We start from the raw sequence: 24,224 nt of genomic DNA on the forward strand, positions 1-24,224 counted from the left end.
TACGGAATGTTAATCTGGGGGGGTTTGTGTCCCGTGTCCCCCCCCCCGCCGCCCCCCGGCCCGGTCCCTTTCGCTCGGGGGTGAGCGGTGCCCTGGCTTCTAACTGCAGAGAAACGCTGGGAAAGTGCCGTGGAGGAAAAAAAGCTGTGCTAATATTTCAATAAACAGGAAGTTTAAAAGCGGCGTTTTATTTCTGTAAAAAGTGCTTAAGGCCTGGCTCTTGAAATGATTTTGCTAAATCTGCGGACGGGTTATGTGTCTGAGAGGTAAGGCTTATCTCCGTAAATCTGAATTTATCTTTTTCTTTCTTTCCTCTTCCCTTTTTTTTTAAACATGGGCTAGCAAATCATTTATGGATTGCTGCTGGTTTTTAAGGTAACATGAATAATATGCATGGCATGATGTTAACAGATATGCCTCCAAGAACTGCTTGGCATAAATTGTCATGTTAATCTGAAGATGATTTTTTTTTTTTCTTCCCCAGACATAAGGAGACAGAATGTCGATTCTGTTTATAAACACTATCATTTTGTAAGCAAATGATACCAGAAGAAGGCTACAAAGCAGAGAATAAACCCATTTACTGTGTAGATATGAGTCAGTCAGTTATGCTGCTTTGTTTTCCTCTAAAAAAAAATAAATTCAAAAGTCAGGATTTCAGTCGTAGTACCAATCTGGACACAGCAGTGGTAGAAAACACTGTTACGAGCGGTGGTTTTCAAAATTTCACCTGTTGTAACTTCAATTAAACAATTTAACATTGCCTTATATTTTAATAATTGTTGTCCTTATCAGGAAGAATGTTTGCTTTTAGGCCATGATGGAGCAGCTAAAGATAATCATCCCTTTAGCCTCATTGAAAATAATGAGGCCTAATAAACTGAAGTGAATGTGTATTTTTTCCCAGTGAATTAAAATTAACTATCATATTTGTGATGTACATACATGTTTCAAGTGCATCATGCTGATTCCTCCTCCTGGGTCTTAGAGGATGTAAATATTCTTATTTAGTATTCGAGCCCCTTGGCAAGTAGCCTGATGCCCTTATTAAAATATTTTAAATCTCATTATTGTATCCCACTAGGAGGGGAACAAGAAAATACTGAGAAAAATAAAATATATTTAAATTATTTCAGTTGTAGATTGAAATCCCATTGAGTAACACTTTAAAAATCTATCCCTTTTATAAATAAAAGGGTTTTAAAAGCTCAGTGTTGACTATGCTAGTAGAAAGATAATTGTCCAGTGCATCTCTTTGTTCTATGTTCTTATCTGTTTTATCTATTTTTAGCTGTGCGTTGGTGAAGCAGGCACATAAAATTAGCAGCCCAAACTGCTAACTTTAGTATATTTTATAAGGTTGCTCTTTATTGACCCCCAAAGGCAGCAAGATTTTGATATTGGAATTCCTTAAGGTTTGACAAATAATATCCTTTTGGTTGTTTATTATTATGTCAGCCATCCTGAGGGTAAGCTAGGGACAAAATATTTTGTCCACTCGCAATTCACAAGTGTTATTTCAAACCGGAATGAAACAAACAACCCTCTGCCCTCAGCCTGCCACAGTTTTCCAGTCTGAACAAGAAATAGATGTTTATGGGGTGGCTGCAATCTGTAAACAGATGGGAGAAACTGAGAGAGTTAAACTGTTCCCTCATTTTTGTCATTGTTAATGTAAAATAATACTTGGGACGTGAAGGGAGTTTCGCTGCATTTGTTTGATGGCATAGAAGGCATAAATTGGTGCAGAGTCAGTGGTAGTTTCTCTGTCCTGTAATCGCACACACTACCCCCACCCACCCCCAAATAACATAGATCCAGCGTTTCTCCATCAAGGGATGTGTTATTTAATTACTGAATTGGCAGATAAAGTAGTAATAATCCTGAGAATTGCGGTAGTCATGCTTAGTAGAAAAGTTTAGTCAATGAAACAACTATTTTTAAATGAAACTACTACAGTCACCTTTGTGAATTTTTCAGTCCACTGTTGGCATATGTAGTTAAGGAGTAGCTGGAGCATGCAGCTTTTGATCATACAGTATATACTACGTGTAAAAAGCTGATCATCGTACATATTGCATACGCGATGATACTTTGTCATACTGTGGAGTTCCTGGTAGCGTGACAAAACAAATTACAAGTGCCGTTACGTTTGTCAGTTTGGTTAGCTCTTGACTTGTCCTTCTGTATCGTAAAGATAAATTTGTTAAAAATGTGCAATGCTTCAATTTACTAATCTCTTAGGTTCTAAGAGTTATTGTTTTGTTTACAATGTAAACAGAGCGGTTGCAGTTCTTAGCCGAAGGTGTGATCCAAGAGATTAGGATTGGGCTGGATACTGTGAAGCGTTATCGTACAGATACAGTAGTGCACTTGGCAGCGTGGTTTTGAAACACAAAGTCAATCCCTCCTTATCAAGCAAGAACATCTACTGCAGATCGGCGACTAGGCTGGGTAGTCTCTTTTGGAGAGAAAACTGATGTTATCCCAAAGTAACTGTTTACCTGAATACCATAAAAATGAAGAAGAAAACCAAACCCACAAGCTTATTTTACAAGAAAATAGTTTGGACAGCAGTAAGTGTATGGAAAAGCACAGATTTAAATATCTTTTAAGTAAAGACGTGGAGAAGCAACATGATTGTTAATTTGCTTACGTGAAATGTAACACTTAGGGGAAACCATGCAACTACTTCGGCCTATGGTCTCTTGTTGCCATTTTCTTTCCTTACTTACTATGCATTTGTAATAACTATGGTTTTGGGATCTTAACTGGAGAGGTTGGCTACTTGTGTGTTAGAGACCTGCCTTTAGGAGTAGTATTTAGGTTTTCGTCTCCCAAGCCAGCTGGGAACATTGATGAGGTGATACACTCCAGCATGTGTCAAGCTTTCAAATCCCATAGCAGTTGGCAGTATAGCAACATAGCAGCCTCGTCTGAGGCTCCCTAACCTTCTGGCCCCATAATTATTTATTTAGTGTGAGAGTAGAGATGGAGTTACACTTTTAATATGTGTCCTGAAATTTAAGGTGAGGATAAAAGTTGTAGTACATGGCCCTTTAGCCTTAGTTCCTGTGCTGCACGTGCTTTCTCACTCCCAGACAGTGTAGCAATGGATTTACAGTTAGGGAAGACAAGTTCCCAGCTGTGGTTTTAGGTCTCTTTCTACCCTACTGCCATGAGAGCAAAGGTGATGATGCGTTTTAATCTTTGTATCGATCAGGAAAAAGATAGCAAACATGCATTACAGATAAATCTAAAATTAACATTTCCTGCTAGAATATAACCCTTTGCTCCCTCACTGGTTATTCCTCTGGGAGAACTGGAGGAGTGCAGCAGCGCTTCCACTTGTGGTGGGCGTTTTAGGTTCTCTGAGCTGTGATTACGATAAGATCTTTTCCAATGCACTGTGATCCTTAGCCCATCTCCCGAAATGATTGACGTGCTCAGAAGTGTTTTGGGAATCTGGCAGCATCAAAGTGTTGGCTGGCTGAAATTGATGCACGACCTTACGGGGCGGTATTGCAGGGAGGGGGAAGCAGAGTTAAGTGTCTGATGTTGTTTATGATGTGAAAACGGGTGCTGTGAGTCCCTGGATTGGACTTTTTTAGGTGCTTGTGAGGCCCTATCCTTTGATATTCAGCTTTGGTTTGGTGGTTGAAATTAATAAAAACTTCAAATTCTTTTTGGACCTGACCAGAGACCTATCCGGTTCCTCAAAGGAATATGAGAAAGTCCCGGGGCTCATCTAATTTGTGCCGCCTCGTAGCTGCTATCTGTGGCCACTTTGGGGCCGGGGAGTATCTGGAGCACAGGGTGCCTCAGCTGCACCCTCAGGCTTTGCCTGCCAGGAGCACCAGAGCCTGGGCAGGAGCTGGCACCACTGCTCGCTTAGCTGGCAGAGGGACAGCCACCCCAACCAAGGTCTTTACCTCTGTGGGTGCCGCAGAAGTAAAATTAATGAAATAATAAGGGGGGGGGGGGGGGGGGGAGGTGCAGAAAGCTCACAAGGTAAAATTAAATTCCAAATAAAAAGACATCACTCAAAAGAAATGTCTCCTGAAAAATATGTATTAGATAAATAGGTTAATTATTTTTTGATGTGTGAAACATAACACGTTTATGTTTGCTATAGCAGAGCAAGAATTTAATTTTTGAGGGAGATTATTATAAATTAACTTGTCTCTTTTATGAAATATTTTTGTCATTTCATCTCAAACGTATCATGTTTCCTGTGTTATTATTCCATGTACTAATTATCCAGTTTGAGTCTAATCAACATAATTGAAAATTGACATTGTTTGATTTTTTTTTTTCTTTGAACTAAATGTTGCTAATGCTATAGCATGTTTCATGTTGGTATTTATTTTGGATGACTATTGCTCATGTCTGCATTTTCATCTTTTATGATACCTGCTTTTTTCAAGGAACTTCTTGCAGTGTACCTGCCAGGGTAGTCAGGCAGAAGGAATGCTCTACAAAAACCAGAAACAGCTGGCTTCAGGGCTGGGACTGATGCTCAGAGTAACTGTAAAGTTGAGGTTTTAATAGAAAGCTTTTATTTCTGTTACATGTGTTGTAGCCTTTGTAGCTTCAGTATTAAAACACGAGGTAATGTGATTATATAATTTTGCTTTACATGAGGTATTTTAAGGCATATTAATAGTTCTATTTACAGGTCAGTAGATATCCCTTATCCACCACCAAATCACTTTCAATGAGTTGTGTCACCACCGGCAAAGTTACATAAGTCTGCAGTGAAAGTTGTTCACGGTTTCTGACTCTGTATGTATGCCTGTACTCGCCACATTACCCCTCCTCTCTTTTTAGTCTTTTTAGGGGAGCTCTGATGCCAACTCACAGGAGGAAAAAAAAAAGAAAAAAGGAGGCAGAGAAACATTTCTTACTTGAGTCGCAATTCCAAACTCCTGTATGCAGTCCAGATTTCTTACTGTTGGATGTGCACTAACGGTCTTCCTGAACAGCCTCAGTATTTTTTGGTAGATTCCACTTTCTGCTGTCGTACATGGACACACCCTGTGATGACTGCCGAGAGGTCTGTCCCAGTGGGTCATGCTGGAAGCTTTGCAACTAATTCTCACACTGCCACACGAAACATAACAAGAGCGTAACTGTTTCGCCGCCTTTTTAAAGCAAGCATTGCTTTTGCCACCTTCAGTGCTCAGTTGACACATGATGTTCAGAATCAAGAAATGCCTGTAGTTGGGAAACCATGATGGGCAGCCCAATGTTATGTGCATTTATGTATGTGTGTCTGGTCTTGTGCAAAAGGAATGTAGGCCCTCGTCTTGTCTGGGACAGAGCAGCGTCTAACCACAGGTAAAGTAGACAGTGGTTCGGAAAGGTGAGTTCTAGGGGCAGCAAAAGAGAGTGGTCCTGCTTTTTGTTTTGCTCATGTTGAAGACTGAAAGCCAAGCTGACTGTTGTTGCTGCTGCCATGTGGCGGATTGTTCCTCTCTCCCACCCTCCAAACAGTCAGTAGGAATTAGCCTATGGCTGCTGTCTGGTGACAGCAGGAATAGCAAATCCAACTCTCCAAGGCTCTTCTTGCTGCACTGCTGTTTATGTTCCTTTGTTATGGCAGGGAGCATACACTGTGCACCATAAAGTCTTGTACCTGGCCAAGTAGAGCAGTGGCCAGTGTGCTGTCCTGCATCATACTCAGCTAGCGCAGTGGCAAGTCAGAGCTCAGAAGAAAGCCAGGAAGGAAGCAGCACTGCAAGTTATTTTCATCATCATCTACTACGCTTACATTTTTTCATTCTGCAGAATGTCATTGTAACCCCTGGGTGAGTCAGAAGTTGGGAGAATGAGCCAGAAAGAAGCTGTACTGAGATGCATGCTTTCCAGTCAGATTGAGGTGATCCGCAGGAGGATTTGCAGGAAGGGAGTGCTGCCCCAGGCAGCTGTTAGTCATACCTACAGTCAGCGAGAGGTGCTGCTAGGGGCTGACAGACAGTAATATCTTTGCCATTGGTGCAGATCGCAGTATCTTTAATTTGTAGTTGCAGAATTCCTGTTGGCTTCTGTGAGACTTTTACTTGAATTTGGATTTTCAGAATTAGCCCTCTGTTGTAAGGTGAGCTGTCCAAAATTACCGTTGCTTCTTGTGTATTTGCAGCATGCTACTCTCAATCCCATAAAGAAAATGTATGGTTTAGCAGAAACAGTGGTGTGAAGCACTTGATCAAAATTCCCAGATGAGTCAGATTTCATTAAATGGTTGCAGCCGGTTTGTCTCTTGTGGAGCATCTAGCTTTAGTCTTTGCATAGTCATGCAGGACAAAACAGAGATAACCACAAGACAGTCTCCAAACTCTTAAACTGATCCTTAAATATTTTTTCTCTTTAATGTGTTGTACCAGATGTATTAAACTGTTTATTTTCAACCAGATAATGAGCGTTTTCACATTTGTGGTCTACCAACCATCTTAATGCATGTCTAGTGCTTCAGTGAACAGCATTAATGTGTATCAACCTTTCTCATGCTCTTGATTTTCCCGTTCACATAATCAGCATTACTGAGAAGTGATCTTCAGTAATTCAGTGTTGCATGTGTACATTCCCATGCTGACTGGAACTGGCTTGTTAAGTCTTTATCTTAATACACTGTCTTGACTAAGAAAGGTCGTTAAGGCACTGACTGAAGCCACTGCAGAATTTTAGGTTTCATTTTGTGTCCTCGCCAAATTCTGTCCTGCATGCTAAAAGTCAGCCTCTGCTACTTGTTCTCCTTTCCTAGACTGCCTTGTGCCGGGATTGTGGTCTTTCACTTCTGCTACCAGGTTTTGGTGTGGAAAGTCTTGTTCATTCTGGTTTTGTTGCATTAGCTTTCAGGACCCTTTTAATATGGAAAAAAAATGCAGTATCAGTTTTTGGTACCTCTGTGAACCAGTTACTTGCACCTGAAGGACTTACTACCTTCACCCTCAATCAAGATTTGTAGTTAATACTGCAGTCACTTTATTCCTTGGTTCTGTCAAATTTCCGTCAATTTTGCTTCTGCGAGACTGTCAAAACCTATTTGAATTGTGTTGAATTTGCGGATAGTTCTTAATGCACAATCTTGTTATCCTAAAACTAAAGCGGCTTCCTGCATCTGCCATGCCTGAGATCCATGGTCATCACTTCAGCTACCAAGGCACTACTCCTTTGTGAACTTTGGACTCAGCACAACCAAAGTAGATTTTTATTTTTTATTTTTACAAGCAAAAGCAGTATCTAAGAAAATAACCTTTTATCTGTGCAGAGCGGGATGTATTTTAGCCACGCCAGTCTAGATAAAAATCATGTCTTGCATTTTTTAAAAGCTTGTGGGAGGAGGCTCACAATAGAGGCTCCATTGTACTGTTAGTACTGAACGTACAGGAAGTCACAAATTAGCTATGACGAGAGTATTGCAGGGGAGTTTGAAATTTACTTAATTCCCCTAGTATTGTATGGTTTTGAAAGGGTTTCACCATATGTTGCCTTTTGGGTTTGGTTGTGTATGTTGTTTGTATTTGGCAGTCCTCTGTTTAAAGCTTTCTCTTACCATGTCTTTGTTTGAAAGGTTGCATGTTTTGAATCCTTGAATCCAGCTGACTTTCCTCCTTACTGTAAATACAGAGGCATACAAATGCGGTTGGTATTTATCTCATGACAACCCTGCAGCCGTCTAAAATTTAAATCTAGCATTATGTATTCAGCAGCGAGAATGATCTCCTTAGAGCAAGCAATAAAAAAAAGATTTTAAGTAGGAATTTGGAGAACAGTAAGCTGCAGGCACAACTTTTCCTTTCCTAGCAGATTTTGATCCTCCAGGATGTCAAGTTACTCAGCTTTGAGTTGATATCAAGGAGAATTGGAGTGGGTTTACAAATCCATGGGATCCTGGCTGTATCCTACATACTAAGTTCAAGTTATTACAGGATAACCCTTCTGTTAAAATGTTGTCCAGAGATTGGTTTGGCTCAGTACCTGCAGCTGAGGAACAAGTTTTGTCACTCAGCTGAGAGCAGTGGCATTATAAGGACTCTCCAAAATCATGAATCTTATTTTCTTAGTCCTGTGAATAAAGTACAAAATGGTATATTGTATTGAGTTGGTAATCTAGATCCTGAAGTACTGTGTAAATGTTCCGATTTTGCATTTGTTTTCTTAACTTTGCTAGCATCTTCCCTCTGGACTTGTTTTCAAGCCTGCTCAACCGTTAGTGATTTTTTTCTGAGCTGTGTGGCTTTTTCAAAAAAATACATTAAAAAAGGTGCTAACAAATACATAAATAGAAAATATTTTTGTATACACTCAAGGAGTCAAAGGGGAACACCCCACCCCCAGGAAACACAAGAAAAGGGGATACTGTCTTATAGAAATTACGTATTTTTCAAAGTATGGCTTACACAGTTCCAGCAGCTGTTGAAATGCCCTAAAGATCTGTTGGCAGGAGAGTATTATTTTTTTTGTGCAGGAAAAAAGTATCTTGAAAATAATCAAACTTTCTCAGATTTTTGAAGAGAATTAGTAAAACGTACTTTTCATTTTAAAGGACTAACTCTAAAAAAAAACATTAAACAGTGATTATTATTATTACAAATAGTGAATAACCATGTCTGTTAAGATTTCTGTGATCACAAAAGTGCATAGTGAAAGAACCAGTCCATGAATAAGCCATGTGATACCTGGGAAATTGCTGACATTTAATTAAGTAGAATTTTAAATCAAGTTAGTTGAGCTAGTGCAAGCCCATTTAAACTTTTATGTAAGTGTAAACTAGACTTATTTCACATTTGCATTAATATAGTTAGGAATCAGCAAAACAAAATCAGAATGTGGTACTTTGTGGTGACTTTATATTGGGCGTTCGTGTTCTGTTGTACAAAATAAAACTTCTTTGTGTGGGATTCATAACTCTCTATAAAGTAACTACTGAAGCACCTAAGCATCTGTGTTAGGAAATGGATGTCCTACAGAAGAACTGAATCACATCTTTGAAGGGTTTGGTTTTTGGTTTTTTTTGTTGGTTGGGGTTTTTTTTGTTGTTACACTATAAGTTTCTCATTTCTAAAAATCTTAGGTAAGCACTGAAGTAAAATGAAGGCAGGGTAGCTGACTTCCAAGGCAAGTTTGTTCTAATTATTGATAGGAGACTTGGAGGAGAGGGGAGCAGAGACAGCAGTGGTAGCAGATGTCCTAAGTGGCAGTGTGGAATGGTCCAGACTATCTTGGTGGTCTTTTCACGCTTGTGATTACCTGCAGGAGTGACCTGGGATAATTGGATAATTCACTTCATTTTTCTGTGCTCAGTCCCACCATGCATTCAGTGCAGATAGGGATGGTGAAGTTACCTGGGAAAGAACTCTGGGATGTGTTGGAAATGGCACCGACCAGACTAGGATTCTCTTGTTAATTGTGCTCTGAGTAGGTGCTTGGTGTCTCTGTTCGTGTCTTGTTTTATCACAGGGAAGTGATTTGGGAGGCGTGTGCTTTCAGTTGTGTACTGAAATAAGGTAAATGCACTTAATAAAAACACAGCCTATGACTTGACTGAACACAGTGCTGTACAACGTTCTCCTGTGACTGAAAGGCTTACTTTTTTTCAAATGAAAAATGTACTTTCCACCATTAAAGCTCTTCCTCTTTAAACAACAAAAAACCCCTCCTGCATAGTTGAATTGGAAAGTTGTATTTCACCAGTTAGCTTGACAGGGCATGTGTGCAAACCGACCAACAAAACACGGGTAAGTGATGAGGCTGCAGCTCCATGTGCAGTGCACTGAAATATGGGGATGTTATGCTATAGCACTGAGTACTCAGCTCCTGCTAAGGTAGGAAGGCTTGGAGCAGAGACATGATGGGAAGCTATTTTTACTTAACAGTTGAACTTGGGAAGAGAAATAGTAAGGGATAATTTCTTTAAATTTGAGTTTGCACATTGTACAACTATTACAAACCTCAAGTAGCTGTCTTTACTTAAAAGTTGTCTTGAAGTGCCAGATGGGAATGAGCAAGGAAAATGCCTTCTGTTTAAAACAGAAAGGGGACTTTTGCTCATTTTGGTTTGGGGTCTTCTGCAGTCCACACAGTTGCTGTGCTTGGCTCTCTCCAGTCCTGTCTAATGCCTTTATGGATGATGTGGGCGAGGGGATCGAGTGCACCCGCGGCCAGTTTGCAGATGGCACCAAGCCGGGGGGAGCGTGGCTGTGCCGGGGGCAGGGGGCTCTGCGGGGGGCTCCGGGCAGGCCGGGCCGAGGGGCCGGGGCCGGTGGTGTGGGGGTCCCCAGGGCTGAGCGCCGGGCCCTGCCCCTGGGTCACACCAGCCCCCGGCAGCTGCGGGCTGGGGGCAGGGGGCTGGGAACTGCCCGGCGGGACAGGGCCCGGGGGGGCTGGGCGGCAGCGGCTGGGCATGAGCCCCCAGCGTGCCCAGGTGGCCCAGGAGGCCAGCAGCGTCCCGGCCGGTGTCCGAAACGGTGTGGCCGGCAGGGCCGGGGCAGCGCCCGTCCCCCTGCCCTGGGCACTGGTGGGGCCGCCCCGCGGGGCCTGGGCTCAGCGTTGGGCCCCTCACGGCCAGACAGACACTGAGGGGCTGGAGCGTGTCCAGAGCCGGGCAGGGGCTGGGGCAGGGGCTGGGGCACCAGCCTGGGGGGGGCGGGGGGGTCAGCCTGGAGAGAAGGGGGCTGGGGGGGACCCGGTGGCTCTGCAACGGCCTGAACAGAGGTTATAGCCAGGTGGGGTTGGTCTCTTCTCCCAGATAACAGGCAACAGCACAAGAGGAAACGGCCTTAAGCTGCGCCAGAGGAGGTTTAGGTTGGGTATTGGGGAAAAAATGTCTTCACTGCAAGGGTGGTCAAGCACTAGAACAGGCTGCCCAGGGAGGTGGTGGAATCTCTGTAGATGTGGCGCTTAGGGACGTGGTGTAGTGGTAGACTTGGCAGTGCTGGATTAATGGTTGGACTTGATAATCTTAAAGGTCTTTTCGACCTAAACAGTGTTGTGATTCTGTCCTGTGATTCTTCTGTTGTGGTTTCCATCATGCGGTCCATTTGGATATTAGTTGTATAGCAAGGTGCAGTTCTCTCTTGTTAATTTAAATGCATCGATGTGGTGTTTAGGGACATGGTTTAGTGATGGGCTTGGCAGTCCTGGGTTAACGGTTGGACTTGATGATCTCAAAGGTCTTTTCCAACCTTAATGATTCTGTGATTCTAATTGTGTGACAGTGCAGGCTTCAAACATCTTTGTCACGTGGTACCAGGTCTGCATCACAGCATTGGGCTGTGTTGCTGAAATTGGGATGGCACTTTTTTTAGGTTCTGTTGGCATTGTCGGGTAAGAGCTCTTATGGACATTGCAAATGTTTCTGCCGTTCTAGAAATGCGCTGGCTTTCCAAAAAGCTGTCGTGGTTTCTGAAATATGATACTGGCTGTTTGGTTTGGACCCTAGACCCCTGGACTCATTCTCTTGCAGAGTAGTCTTACCATCTTACTATGTGAATTTTATATGGGTTTAGTTCAAGGCCTGTGTTAGTTTATACATAACTTAAAATAATTGGAAAATGTGAAAAATGTGGAGTATTCTTCAGTTGGCTAAAATTTTAAAAGGGTGTTTTTTCCTGCCGGCATCTGGAAGTCAGCCAGGTGAAAGTTAACATTCCCACAATACCTTTTCTGTGGGATAATGGGCAAGTTCAGGGCAGCATTCTTTCTTCCATTTATATAAACAGACTGTGCTGGCCAAGGCTATTGGAGATGTGTTACTGAACATGAAATTGTTGCTGTTAACCCTCCCAGCTGTTGTGCCGTTGACAATGATTTTTTTTTATTTGATTATTGTTCTCCTGTTTATATTTAAATTAACATGGAATCTTCTGCTCTGTTACCATTTAGGATCTTGCCCAAGGCAGTGCTGTGTGAAAAATCAATGCGGCTGGGCATTTCATAACGCTGATTTCATACATGGTGGTGAAACAATGTAGTGACTACAGTACTAACGTTCAGAAGCTTCCGAAAAGTTGACAGGTGTGTGTAGAACAGCAGAGTCTCTTTGATGATAGATGAAGAGGTGAAGGAGCTGAATTGACCTCTCATCTTACTCAGGTTTGCCACCCCTGGTCCTTCCAAAACATACCAGAAATAAACTCAGGGAAGCGTGGAGCCAGGTGTGCAGGTACTGTCTGCTCTGTGGCTGGCTTGACAGCTTTCAGTTGCTACTGCTGTTTTGAGTAGGGGTAACTTCTATAATAATAAAGTTCTTTAGAAATTTATTAAAACAAATTTTTCCTTGTCAGCATTCATATCTTTGTGCTATCAGAGTTGCTGAACAGTTTACATACTGCGAAGGTTATTGTGAAGTACATAACTTTGCCTATAGTGTTTTATCAGTTAGGAATCTTCAGTGTGTCTTAAGCATATGTGTAGATTTTTTTAATATTTTTTTTTTGAGGAACCCAGACAGGACTTTAGTATCTGTACAGCCAGTCTCAAAGTAACAGTTTATACATGAAAAACCGTGCAGAAATCCTGGCGTCTTCACCCAGATGAATCGCCATTTTTCAGCTTCTACAAAAACTACAGCGATGCTGGGTCAGTTAGCTGTGGACAGCCTTAGGTAAAAGTTGGGGAAAGGTAGTCAGAAACATAAAGAACTTCAGGGACGCTAAATGTTTACAGTTTTCTGTGGCTGTGATATAAACAATGAAAAATAACCTTGGTGATTCAAGAGCTTTTCAGTTTAGGTCTTTTCTACCAGATTTTTTTTTTTTTTTTTTTTTTTTTGCCTTTAAATGGCAAAGCTTTTCCTAGAAAATGCATGGGGTTTTATTACCAATGCTTGTTAAAAAGGGCAGCAAGTAACTGTCACATCTAAAAATTAAATTCATAGTGAATTCTGATTTGACAGAGGAAGAAAGTCTGGTGAAACCCATAATCTTTCATGCTATCTGGGTAAGCTGGAACATGGCCATATAATTAATTACTCCCTTTCATCCACTGATTTCACTGAGGTTCCTACAGAAACTGAAGCTAGTAAATGAACCTAAAAGTTATTTTATGTAAACTTTGCATTTTTCCATACAGTGTCTAGGCCTGTTGTCACATGATTTGTATGTTCACGGAAGTATGAAGTCAGTAGGTATGTGTACAAGCACTTGTAACTTTCTGTTCTCTGTTCATGCAGAAAACCAGTAAAATTTAAATACACCAAAATGCGTTAATGGTGGGATTCTTCCAGTTCTGTGACCATAATTTTTCATCCTTTTTAAACTTCTAATGATTTAATACCTTTTTAAGAACTAAATAGGAACAGTGCTTTGCCTCCTTACTTGATATAATACAGACATATCAAGAAACAGAATTCTGTTGTCCTCTCTTCAGTTTGTATTCATTTAGAACGCAAGTTTTGATGGACCTTTTAGTTGGAGGTTATTTATTTCTCTAGGTTTTAAAGAAACAAATACTCAAACTGATGATTTTATTGCATGTAAATGTCAGTATCTTGGAACCTGCAATGTTTAGATCTGTAGCATTCTTTTGTATTCAATATTTCTAAGCTTCCTTGCTTAAAATAAGTCTTGTTTTTTCCATGTGCAAGTGCATACATGTGTGGACCACGTATATCATGATTTTATGTATGAACTTCAAAACTTATTTTTTGCTGTAGTGCAGAAAGTGGTAGCATTTTTTTATCAGTTGTGAAGTCACTCATACATGTACAAAATTTCAATTATGTCAGATATGTGTGTGCACATTATGTGAGCCACTTGTGTGCAGATGTATCTGCTCATTTCTAATGCACTTGATTTTGCAACTAACACTTAAATAGCGGACTGCCTTACTCTGCAAGCAGCTCTGCAGACTGATTGCACAAGTACAAGTCAGCGTCAATAAGGAACGAAGCTAGACCTTCTTAGATAAAGACAAAAAATAAAATCTTAAGAGACGATGTGCACTGAATGGTAACTTGTGCTTTTATGTCTACCAACTGTGAAACCTCCCTAAGAATTGCTACTATTGTATTGTTCCCTCCTTAATAGAGGTGTTCTGTATCCTGTTTTTCTTGTTGACTAGAGAATGACAGCTTTTAGAAGTATTGTAATGATGAAGTGCCATTAGCTGTACACCATTCACATCTTAAATTGCATCTTCTGTTGTGTTCTTTGCTATTCTTGTAAAATAGTTGGGTATGGTCAGGATCTTGATTTCCAGCACTTCTGCTTTCTTCTTTATTTTCTTGTTTTGTAAGTTACTCATTTTTTGTTGAATTATATGCATTTCTGTGATCAGTTGGCATGGAAACGTGGCTCCTTTATAGGCCAGTTGCTTTTAGTGTTAATTTGCAGGTACTTGTTTTTGAATGTGAAAATGGAAGCCATTTGTGTGCTTCATCATTCCCCATCATTAATACTTGCATGCTTTCCAATGCAACATAAATTATCTTTCCTTCTGTCTTAGAGGGAAAATGTACTTTTTTTGAAGAGGAAAAGAACTCCAAACACTGCTGCATCATGTACACTGTATTAAGAAAGTACTTTGTATGAAAATTATTTTTAGACATGTAACTCTTAACTCAAGAGAATCAGTGAAACGAAAGACTAACACCAAATGTTAGTTTAAGCCCAGGAAGTATGTAATAGTTTTCAATAATGCAAAGTCACACCACTCAGTTTCTTTCTTTATTAATGTATTTCTTGTTGATAGTCTTCCTATTTTTATTTGAAGAGTGCCCTGTTTTCTTGTAGGGGTTTGCTGAAATTCACTTGGAAAAGGTTGATTTTCTTTGATCAGTACTGATGAAAGCGGGGGAATACTTTCACTGATATTTTGTGACTTTTAGTGGACTCTGCAGTTTTTGAAATACCTCAGTACTGGCAAAAGTGAACTTGTAGGCTTTTCTATAATTACTGCAGCAGTGTGGTACAATGGTATGCTGTAGTGGCTGCTGCTTAGAGAAAAACAATAGCACTATCACACATCTTCGTCGTGAAGACTATCAGTATTACTCTTTGTTCACATGTATAGAAATCTGAAAGTCTCAGAATACATACTCTTTTAAGTATAGATAACTAAATAGCTAATTTAAGACCTGCTGACAAGCAGGTGCAGACTGTCTGCTTTGGGTGCAGTTGCTTTCAAGTTTTTTTAAGGTGAGATTTAGTCTCATTCCAGTTTCTAATAGCTACAGACCATTGTCTGAAGAGCTTCACACAGATTGGGTATGCAGAATAAAAATAAGATTTGAATTAATTTACTTTTGGCTCATACTTCTCCATCCTGTTCCAGGCTTCAAACATTTTGTTGCACTAACCATTTCATAGGGAGCATGCAAAACCAAACACGTTTAATTGATGCTGCTCCTAACTCGATTTAAATTATTTGATAAACAGTCAGTTCATCTGGCCTGTTTGGTTGTGTTGCTGTACTGCTTTTTCTGTATTCCCTAAGTTAAAGTATGCGCAGTTCAATTTAAAAAGCGTAAGTCTATGCAGGATTTGACAAATTTCAGTAGAAGAGCTACAGATCTGCAGATTAGGAATACATTGTTCATGCCACTAGTCCTGTTTCATGAATTTCATGGTATTACTCAGCAACCATATGGCTCACTACTTCTGCACAGTTAAAAAAAAATATTCAGAAAACAAACCAAACAAAACCCTACAGGTGTAAACCCTATGTTTTTACATGTAATATATTCTTTAAATAATTTCTGTGGAAAAAGTAGTTGTTTGCTGCATACCAGAACTGTTCCGAGCCTTCTTGTAGTTACTTGCAGGTGATTTTCTCAGAGGTTGAGAGAGTTTAGTACAGAAGATGAGGGCTTTTTATTTTGCTTTCAGCAGTTTACAGATCAGATTTTCACCAACCGTGACACAGCTGTGAAAAGAAGTTAGGCCGTGCTGCTTCCTGTGTGACAGTGTCTCATCATCCACACAGAATAAAACCATTTCTCCTCTCCCCACCTGCCCCCTTCCCCTCCATTGGTTAACAGAGAAGAGTGAAAAATAAATGGGTCCCACCTTTTTATCATCTCCGTGTACTTGTCCTAGGAACTGGAGAAAAGATGCCCTTCTGTTCTAAACTGCTTCCCCCCCCCCCCCCTCCTTCCCTAAGTGTCTAACCACTCCTGGGCCAGGAAGGGCAGCAGTGAGAACCACACTGGGGGGACAGCCCCCCCCCCCCCCCCCCCCGCTATTAATTGCTTTAATCCTCATACTGAATTGCAACTTCTCTGTCTTAGATTGATTTCTTCTTTCATGTTCTCTCTGGAACTAAACTTCTTTCTACATATTTTTAATTCCTTAACCAAATTGTTGTTTGTTGTTGGTGTCCTGCAGCACTCGTGATTCATTAGTTCTGACTGATGGTAAATGTAAGTTCAGGCAGCACTTGCCAGTTTTGTTCTGTGATGAGGTGGCCCCCAAAATTCAGGACAAAGCAAGTAAGTTAAATGTACTTGCTGTTGCATGATCCCTGCCCTCCTACCGTGTTGGAAGAGAGCATCTTTCTCAAATTCATTTATCCACAGGTTGGGTACAGTATTTGTGGAAATCAAAGGCTTCCTTTCTATTGAGAAGCTCTCCCATATTCTGCTGTGGGTGCTTGCCAGACCTCCCAGAGAATTAAGCTACTAATTGCGTTGTCCTTCAAATATTGTGGACATAAAAGTTTAACTATCTTTATATGCAGTAGTTAACATGCTTTAAGGAACGTATAGTCCTGCTTAAGGTAAGTATTTTACTGAAGCATTCTGGCAAGTACCTATAGAACACATATGAAAAGAAATTTCTCAAAACGCAGACAGGTGTCAGAGTGTCACTAGAAGATGTTTATATCCTTAAAGGAGAAAAATTGCTAGAACTTTTATTAGCTGTGCATTTTTCAGTAACTCCATTCACTTTGCAAGTCATTTGGTTGCTTGTGATAGGTTGTGATAGGCACAGTTGTCTGCAAGGTAATAATGCAATAAAAAATGTCTTAGTGATATTTTGTTAAGAAGTTGATAATTTGCAGCGTGCTGCAGTATATTTGTAGTCGCTAGCATTCAAAACTCAGGAATAAGTTTTCAGATGAAAATGCTGGTGGGAAGCTTGGATGCTGTCAGTATTCTTGACTTCTGAGCAGCAGCTCAGACAAGCCCCCAAGGGTGGTATTTCACAATGTATTGTGGTGGTGTAGGCTTTGTAAGAATAACGCCTATAAATTAATTTTCCAAAAATGTGAGAACATGCAGGTGGAGGTGCCGCCTAAAGTGTCTAGCTCTTTGACCAGCACCAGCTTATTCACTATTTGTGTGCATAATCTGGTTTACAGTTCAGACCTAATAAATGAACCTCATCTGGGCTACTCGTGGATGTAGAATTTTCACTACAGAGACTTACTTTCTGGATTTCATCTGCTATTCTCAGTTCTTTCTTTTGTAACTGGGATGACAATCCTGACCCAGGAGGGGCAGAAAGAATGAAAAGATTGACCTGAAGAAAATACTTTCAAAAGCTACAATTTCCTCTGAAATAACAGTTGTGCTATTCAAGTACCTAATAAGCAAAAAGAGAGTGGTAGTAAGGAAAGTCAGGGAGCAGAAGTAATCACTTGTGGTTTTTTACTTTTGCAGCAATCAGCCTGCACTGATTTGGTTTGCTTTAGGTCCAGGAAAATAGGGGGAATAATGTGTTATGAAGACCTGTTGCTCTGTTGTTTCTTGATCTCGAGAGCAAGGATTAGCTTCAGGTTCTCCCATGATATTCTGGAAAACAGTCATAATGCTTTCTTGGTTTCTGGGAATTATCTGATAGCAGTTGTCTTGTACTGGGCAAGCACTAGGCTGTCATTCCCTCCCATTTTTTCAGAAATTACAGCCAGCAGGAAAGAGTTGTACTTGTTTTCCAGTATCTTTCTCTGTGCTGTGTCCATTTCTGAACAATGGAATGACTTTCAAGATCTGCTTTGAGTTCAGTTGCATAAAGTCGGTGATCCTTTGATTATCTTTGGATTATAAAATTCCAAATCATTTAAGTGTTTCCTGTGACTGTCAGCTTTTAGAAATAGAATGCTCCTGCCTGCCTTTCAGCACGCTGCTGTTTATCCTGCTGCTGACATCCCTCCTATTTATAACTTCAGAAAATGTAGAAAAAACTATGGAGTAAGGTTTCTTACTTTGTAAATTCTTTATTGCATCTAATATATTGGTCTGGTTTCCATTCAAATTGCTTCTCAATCTGTTGTCAATCTATATTTTATTTTGAAAGGAAGTTGCTGGGGTCCGTTTTTCCTAACTGTCCGTTTTTCACAAACTATAATGCTGCAGAAGTCTAAGGCTGTCACTGTGAGAGGGGGAGATGACATTTATGTGACGCACATATGTGCTGTGGGCAGATTTTGTAAATGTCTCTGCCTGCAGATTGGGGGACACAGGAGCTGTAACAAGTTTATTTTTTTTTAAGCTAAAGCATACATGGAAAAGGCTAGAAGAAAATTACAAACTGACATCTTAACTTCATTTACTGGGAAATGGAATAGTGAATTAATTTTCCAAAATACAGTGCTTGATCAAACTGAGAATATATGGCTGGAGAGAGAACCTGTTCAGAAATCTTCCCTGTGCTAAGAATGAAGGGTAGCCTTTTGCCTTAAGCTTTTTTAACTCTTAATAATGGAATCAAGAATTTCTTTTCTAATGCTTGCTTGCAACTGATGGTTTTAGCACTGATAAATGTTTTATGCCATTTACAGATAGAACATTATTTGTGCCCTGAAAAACTTACATAAAAATGCTTTGCCTGCAGATAATTATATGTGAATAGACCCTTTTCAAGCTGAAAATAGTTAAATTGCAGAGACTAAAAGAAACACTAGAAAGCCCAGTGAAAAAATGCAAATATGGGTCATTTTTAAACACTTCTGACTTTTCACCAGTTCAGTGGAAACAACTTAAAGTGTTCAAAAAACCTTCTCTAAACCCCTTTAGTATGTGGTATGTGTGGGAAGAAGAATTTTGCTTCTCTCATCAAGTCATGGGAATAACTCCCAATTTTAACTCTGTTTTTCAGTACAGCTTTAACTGTGATATTGGGACCAGAACCTTTGTAACTGAAACCCAAAACTGTACTTGCAGAAAAGCTCAGTAGAACAGCTCTCTTACATCATACGCTTTTATTTTATCATGTTACATTTAATCATAATATTATAAACCCAGCTTTTGCCTTAAACTCCCTGTTTTATTTGGCACTTTGACTGTTGTTACTGGCCTGTTCTCAGTGAGCTTGTCATTTTTATACATCCTGTTTGCTTACCTTCAAAATGAACATCTTTTCAGAAAATCCTCTTCATTTAAGCTTGGTTCGGCTGCAGAGCCTGGATGGGAGGTGCAGGACTTTGATTTCACTATGCTCCAGACTTTCTCGTTTTCTCATTTCTACAACAAAACTGTTCTCTGGTTGATGATGATTACAAACTATTTTCTTAATATTGACAGAGAACAGCAGAGGTCAGTGGCTGTGGGAGGAACCGAAAAGGGGGAGAGAGAAAAAAGCTTTAAGGAGCCCTTTGCACTGGTTCAGTGTTAGTCAGAGTTGCTTTGATTTTCAGAAGAACATAACAGACTGTAATTCAAGAAGTTGTTTATTATCCTCGTTTACCAGAAACTTTAATTCTGTGTTGAACTGACCCTTTTAAATTAATGCTGGTCTTAAGTCTGGGCTGTATGCATATTTTAAAGTGGCTTAGCTGTATATCTTAGAGGAAGTTTCTAACTCTCCTCCCTTCTTCCCATCCCTAAACAGGAGAGTCATAATTTTTTCACTATAAGGATTGCTGACACATATAGCAGTGTGATGTTCAGCTGAGAGAAGATGGTGAATCACGTTAGAGGCTTTCCCAAAATGGTGGTGATAATAAAAAAAGTTAAGAAGTTATGAAGAAAATTGAGAGGTCTGTGTTCAGTATGGAAAATACTTCTATACTGTTATTTTTGGTGTCATTTGAGTGTGTTCTGCTGATCTCAAAAAAAAAAAAAATTAAACTTTGTGAAACTAATTTGATTATCCAAGGCCCCACACTTGCTTATCTTTAGACTTTTTGATAAGGAAAATAAGGAGTGCCCCAGGTAATAGTTTAACGTTCTTGGGTCAAAGTACAGGTGTGCTGTTAGAGAAATTACTTTCAGTGTTTGGGATCAGAATAAAAGAAGCCTTTGATGTTGGCTCTGCTCGGGTTATTGCTTGCTTTCTCTGAGACAGCATCCTGTATGACATCTAAAATATGAGAAAAGAAGCAGAGTAGCCATTAGAAAAGGCTACAATCAGAAATTATATTCTGTAATAATCTTTTGTCTTTAAAACATAATGTGAAATTAATACTCCAAAAGCGGTTGTACTGAGAATGCTGAAAAGTGGTATTTTTTTCCCAAAGCATACTTACATCTCGGGCCGTGGTTTAAAACAAAAGAAAAAAACCCGCCAAACTTACTTGGTGGAATCAAATAACTTGCTGTAGGAGAAACATTTCTGGAGGAGAGAAAACAAATTACTGTTTTCTTCTCTTTTTTTCCTTCATAGCTCAAATACATAATATTCTACAGGCAAATCAAGAGTTGTTCCTTGAGGGTATTACATTTTAAATTAATGTTATGTGACTGTTCCGCTTTTATCAAAATCACAGCTGAGATTCCAGTTCTGATAACGTGATTTAAAAAAGAAAAAGCAATGCTTGCATGCTTCTTTATATTGAATACATGGGTAAAAGGGTGAGGATAAGGGCCACTGATGTACTTCATGTGGTAGTGCAGCTGTTTAACCAACACCTTTTAGACTTGTGTTCTGTATCCTAAGTATTGTCTGCAAAATCTCCATGACTGCTTCCTCTGTGGAAAGTGTTTTAGTAAGTCTTGGCATGATCTATATTATTACTGGAATGGCTTGGGGAGTTAATCATTCCGCTCCTATTACAATTGTTGAAGCAGATTGTTTTTCCAGTTCCTGTCAGCAGGAGTTTTCTGGCTTGCTTTTTTTTTTTTTTTTAAGTCACACCCATGAATGTATACATTTTATGGGCTGAACTATAAGTTCAGTTGTATTTTAAGCTAGAGCTTGGGTATGTGTTAGGGTAGGCGCCCCTCCCAGTTACCATTGTCAGCCTACTTCGTGGTCACTGTCCTGGGAGATGAAAGTGGATATATACCCTCATAGTTACCAAGCATTTGGTGCATTGTGGGAACATCTTTGATGCAGACTTGATTTCTGCATTCAATTCTCTATTTTAGAGATAAACCCGTCAGTAACTGGGAAATCCATGTCCATAGTTACGAGCAAATGTGGCTGCTGGAGTTGTTGTAATTCTCAAGTTTTTTGATTCTTAATTTGTAGGTACTGTCCTGAGCGTCACTACTGCAATTCCTGTATGTTCTGAAGTAGTTTGTGGCTTTTGCCACAGCATGCATGGGCAGTGGCATTTCACAGTCACCATAAAATTGGTGGGATAAGTAACAAAAGTTGGCAGCCGTAGCCAGGATTTCTCTGAAGCTGGGATTAATGGGAGTGTACTCAGCTAGGGCAGTTCCACCATCACTGATTTATTTATCGCTCCCTTATTACTTAATAAAGCTAAAAATACTTGAAACAGTGAAGTATTTACTGTGGACAGACACTGAAATGCTGCGTATCCAGGGAAAGTTCAGTCCTTTAAAATGTTTTGCCTTTCTTGGGAGTTTGCTTTAATGTATCTGTTATTTGAAAACAGCGCTCCTGTAATGTTTTTTGTGTATGTTTTATTGCTGATATGCTTTCTCATTTTAGTACTTGATGTAGTTGTTACTGAATATTGCCATTTGGCTTGCTTTTTAAATGGTGATAGACAAAACATTTTACAGTAATGCATTACCCTATTACTGCTTGTTTATTTGACATTAAATAGGTGTGATTCATATTGTTTTCAGTTTTATTTTGAAAAGTATTGGTTAAGATTAGGCATATCGTTATAGTATGCTCTGAATATGTAATTTGAGTAATATTTTGACAGATGTGAAATACCTCCAGTTTTCATGTGGATGTTTGAAGTACATGTGTAGTAATAGAAAATGTTGCCAGATGATTTCGTTTCCCCTTAACAGAACTTTATTTCTGATCACAGGCTTTCAAGATGTGCCTTGTGGGACCTTTGTTTTTTGTATCCTGACAAGCATTTAGGATTTTGTATGCATACTGACAGATGTTAGACAAATAACAGCAAAATTACTGGATGTTTAACAAAGACTGGTTAGGGATCACTGTTTAAAAAACACAGCAGAACCCCATATTCTTGCGGTTACCAGACTAATATCTGAGAATGGCAAGTTTACTTGCTATGTGAATATGGTAATGAGGACTGGTGGCTGTCTGGTTCCAGTAACAGCAGGGAAATACGTGGTTTTCTAAATGGAAGTCATTGGCTTGTTTAATTTCAGTTGTACCAAAAGGGAAAGTCCTAAGACAGTTGTCTCAAAATTCCCTGTGTTGAGGCCTTTGTGCTGTATGCTGTAGCAATTGCTTGCATACCCAGGCTCCTTCTTCACAGGTGGGAAAATAATGATGTGATGTGTGCATGAATCTAAGTACCATGGGAGTCTGTGGACCAGGGTGGTAATTACATGGTAGTGGTGTTGGTTATGTATTTTGTGTAAGGGAATGAGCTGTGAATGTCCTGGAGAGTGGCTGGGTGTATTTCAATCCTTGCAATTAGCGAGAGGATATAAGTGGGTGTGACTGCTCTGCACATCATTGGCTCCGCACAGCACCGGAAACCACTTTTATTTTTCTTGGTCTCTTGCAAGTTAAAAAGAAAAGAAGGAAGATGACTTGTTTTTACTGAGTTTGAGTAAATAAAAAGCATAGACTGCAACAGTATATGTATCAGCTGTGTGCTTCCAGTGAAGTTTCAGTGTGCTTAGCATTAACCTCTGAGCCCTGTTTTCAATAGAGCCTGATTTCAGTTGAGACTGCACATATGCTTTATGCTTAGTTTTCTGTTGTACGTGTATTGTGAGTCCAGATCTTGTTCTTTTGAAAATCAATTTGGGATTGTTCCTACAACTTTCAATAAAACTTGCAGCAGGTTCCTAAAATCTTAGGAAGAAGCATAGTTAGAAATACTAAATGGGAAAAGAAAGAAATTAAATTTAATCTGCAAAGTAATTCAGACTTCCAGCAGTAGCTCTCATGTTTCTGTATGTGCCCTTTGTTGGCATTCTGTATTTAAAAATACTCTTTCATCTGCCCCCCCTCCCCAGTCCCACATCCCAAGTCATGGGATATTGCATCCTCCTCATGTTGAAGGTGGTGGTAAAAGGTGTTGGCTCTGATTCTGGTGGAATCAGGAGATTTTTGCGTTGCCTATTCAGCATCTAAATATGCTGAATATCAAAATACTTAAGGCTGCTAAGCACTCTTCCCCCCCCCCCCCCCCCCCCCCCTTGAATCCATGTTACTGATCCGTGTACCTGCATTGTATTTTAAAGTTTGTTTCTACTTGATTGCTTTTAGGGTTCTGCTCTACCTTGAAGCTAAATGTTGCTTGAGGTCATGGTGCACGAAAAGAAAGACGCTACCAAAAGAAAGTCCAAAATTTAAAAATGCACGATGTGTCAGGAACCCTCAAATACGGCATTTCTAGGAATTTTAATAGTGCATATTGGCAAATCTAATTCATAACAGTTTCTGTGTTCATGTTATGAGTGGGGTATTTTTAATTTGACATCCTGTTCTTTACTTGAATTAATATTAGCGTTTATTTCTAAAAAAACATGTAAATTTTCTTGAGAGCTTACGTTAAATAAGTGACAGCTCTGACCGAATTTACAGCTTAGGTGAGAATATAAAGTAAAACTAAATGCCACGGGGGATTAGTCTCATTTTACATGTGCAAAATTGTAAATTAGTTGAATGTCCAACCTGTCATTTTCGGATGTTGTTTTTTAAATATTGATTAGATTTTTTCAGTAGCTTGCATTTTGTTAAAAACTTAAATCACTTTGATGTTTTGCAGTGCATAAAGGAAGTTTTATACAACAAATTCTTTTAAAAGGACATTGTCGAGGGAGTTTTTCTGCTTATTTAATCTTTGCACTTGTAAGAATCCCCAGAAACGTGAAAATGAAAACTCTCCTTTGCCAGGCTGCTGTCCTCCATTTCATGTGCCTATTGGTTTGTCATTATAGGGTTACTGATAAGTGTTGTGCTTTTTGGCATTGATGTATTTTTCAG

At 39.7% G+C, this 24,224-nt stretch overlaps 1 protein-coding gene across 9 annotated transcripts in view; it reads left to right on the top strand.

The window, feature by feature from the left end:
- Positions 1–24,224, top strand: part of CTBP1 (C-terminal binding protein 1) — a 251,620-nt gene that overhangs the window by 181,886 nt on the left and 45,510 nt on the right. Inside the window, exon 1 of one of the 9 annotated variants that reach the window (XM_037386907.1) lies at positions 239–266. The exons of the other annotated variants lie outside the window; for them this stretch is intronic. Coding sequence (XP_037242804.1) covers positions 254–266 — 13 coding nt within the window. The 5' untranslated portion in view covers positions 239–253. Of the gene's footprint in view, positions 1–238; positions 267–24,224 lie in introns of those variants that run through there. 9 annotated transcript variants of the gene reach the window in all.

The sequence above is a fragment of the Falco rusticolus genome, chromosome 1, assembly GCF_015220075.1.
Source record: "Falco rusticolus isolate bFalRus1 chromosome 1, bFalRus1.pri, whole genome shotgun sequence".
NCBI classification, from domain to species: Eukaryota; Metazoa; Chordata; class Aves; order Falconiformes; family Falconidae; genus Falco; species Falco rusticolus.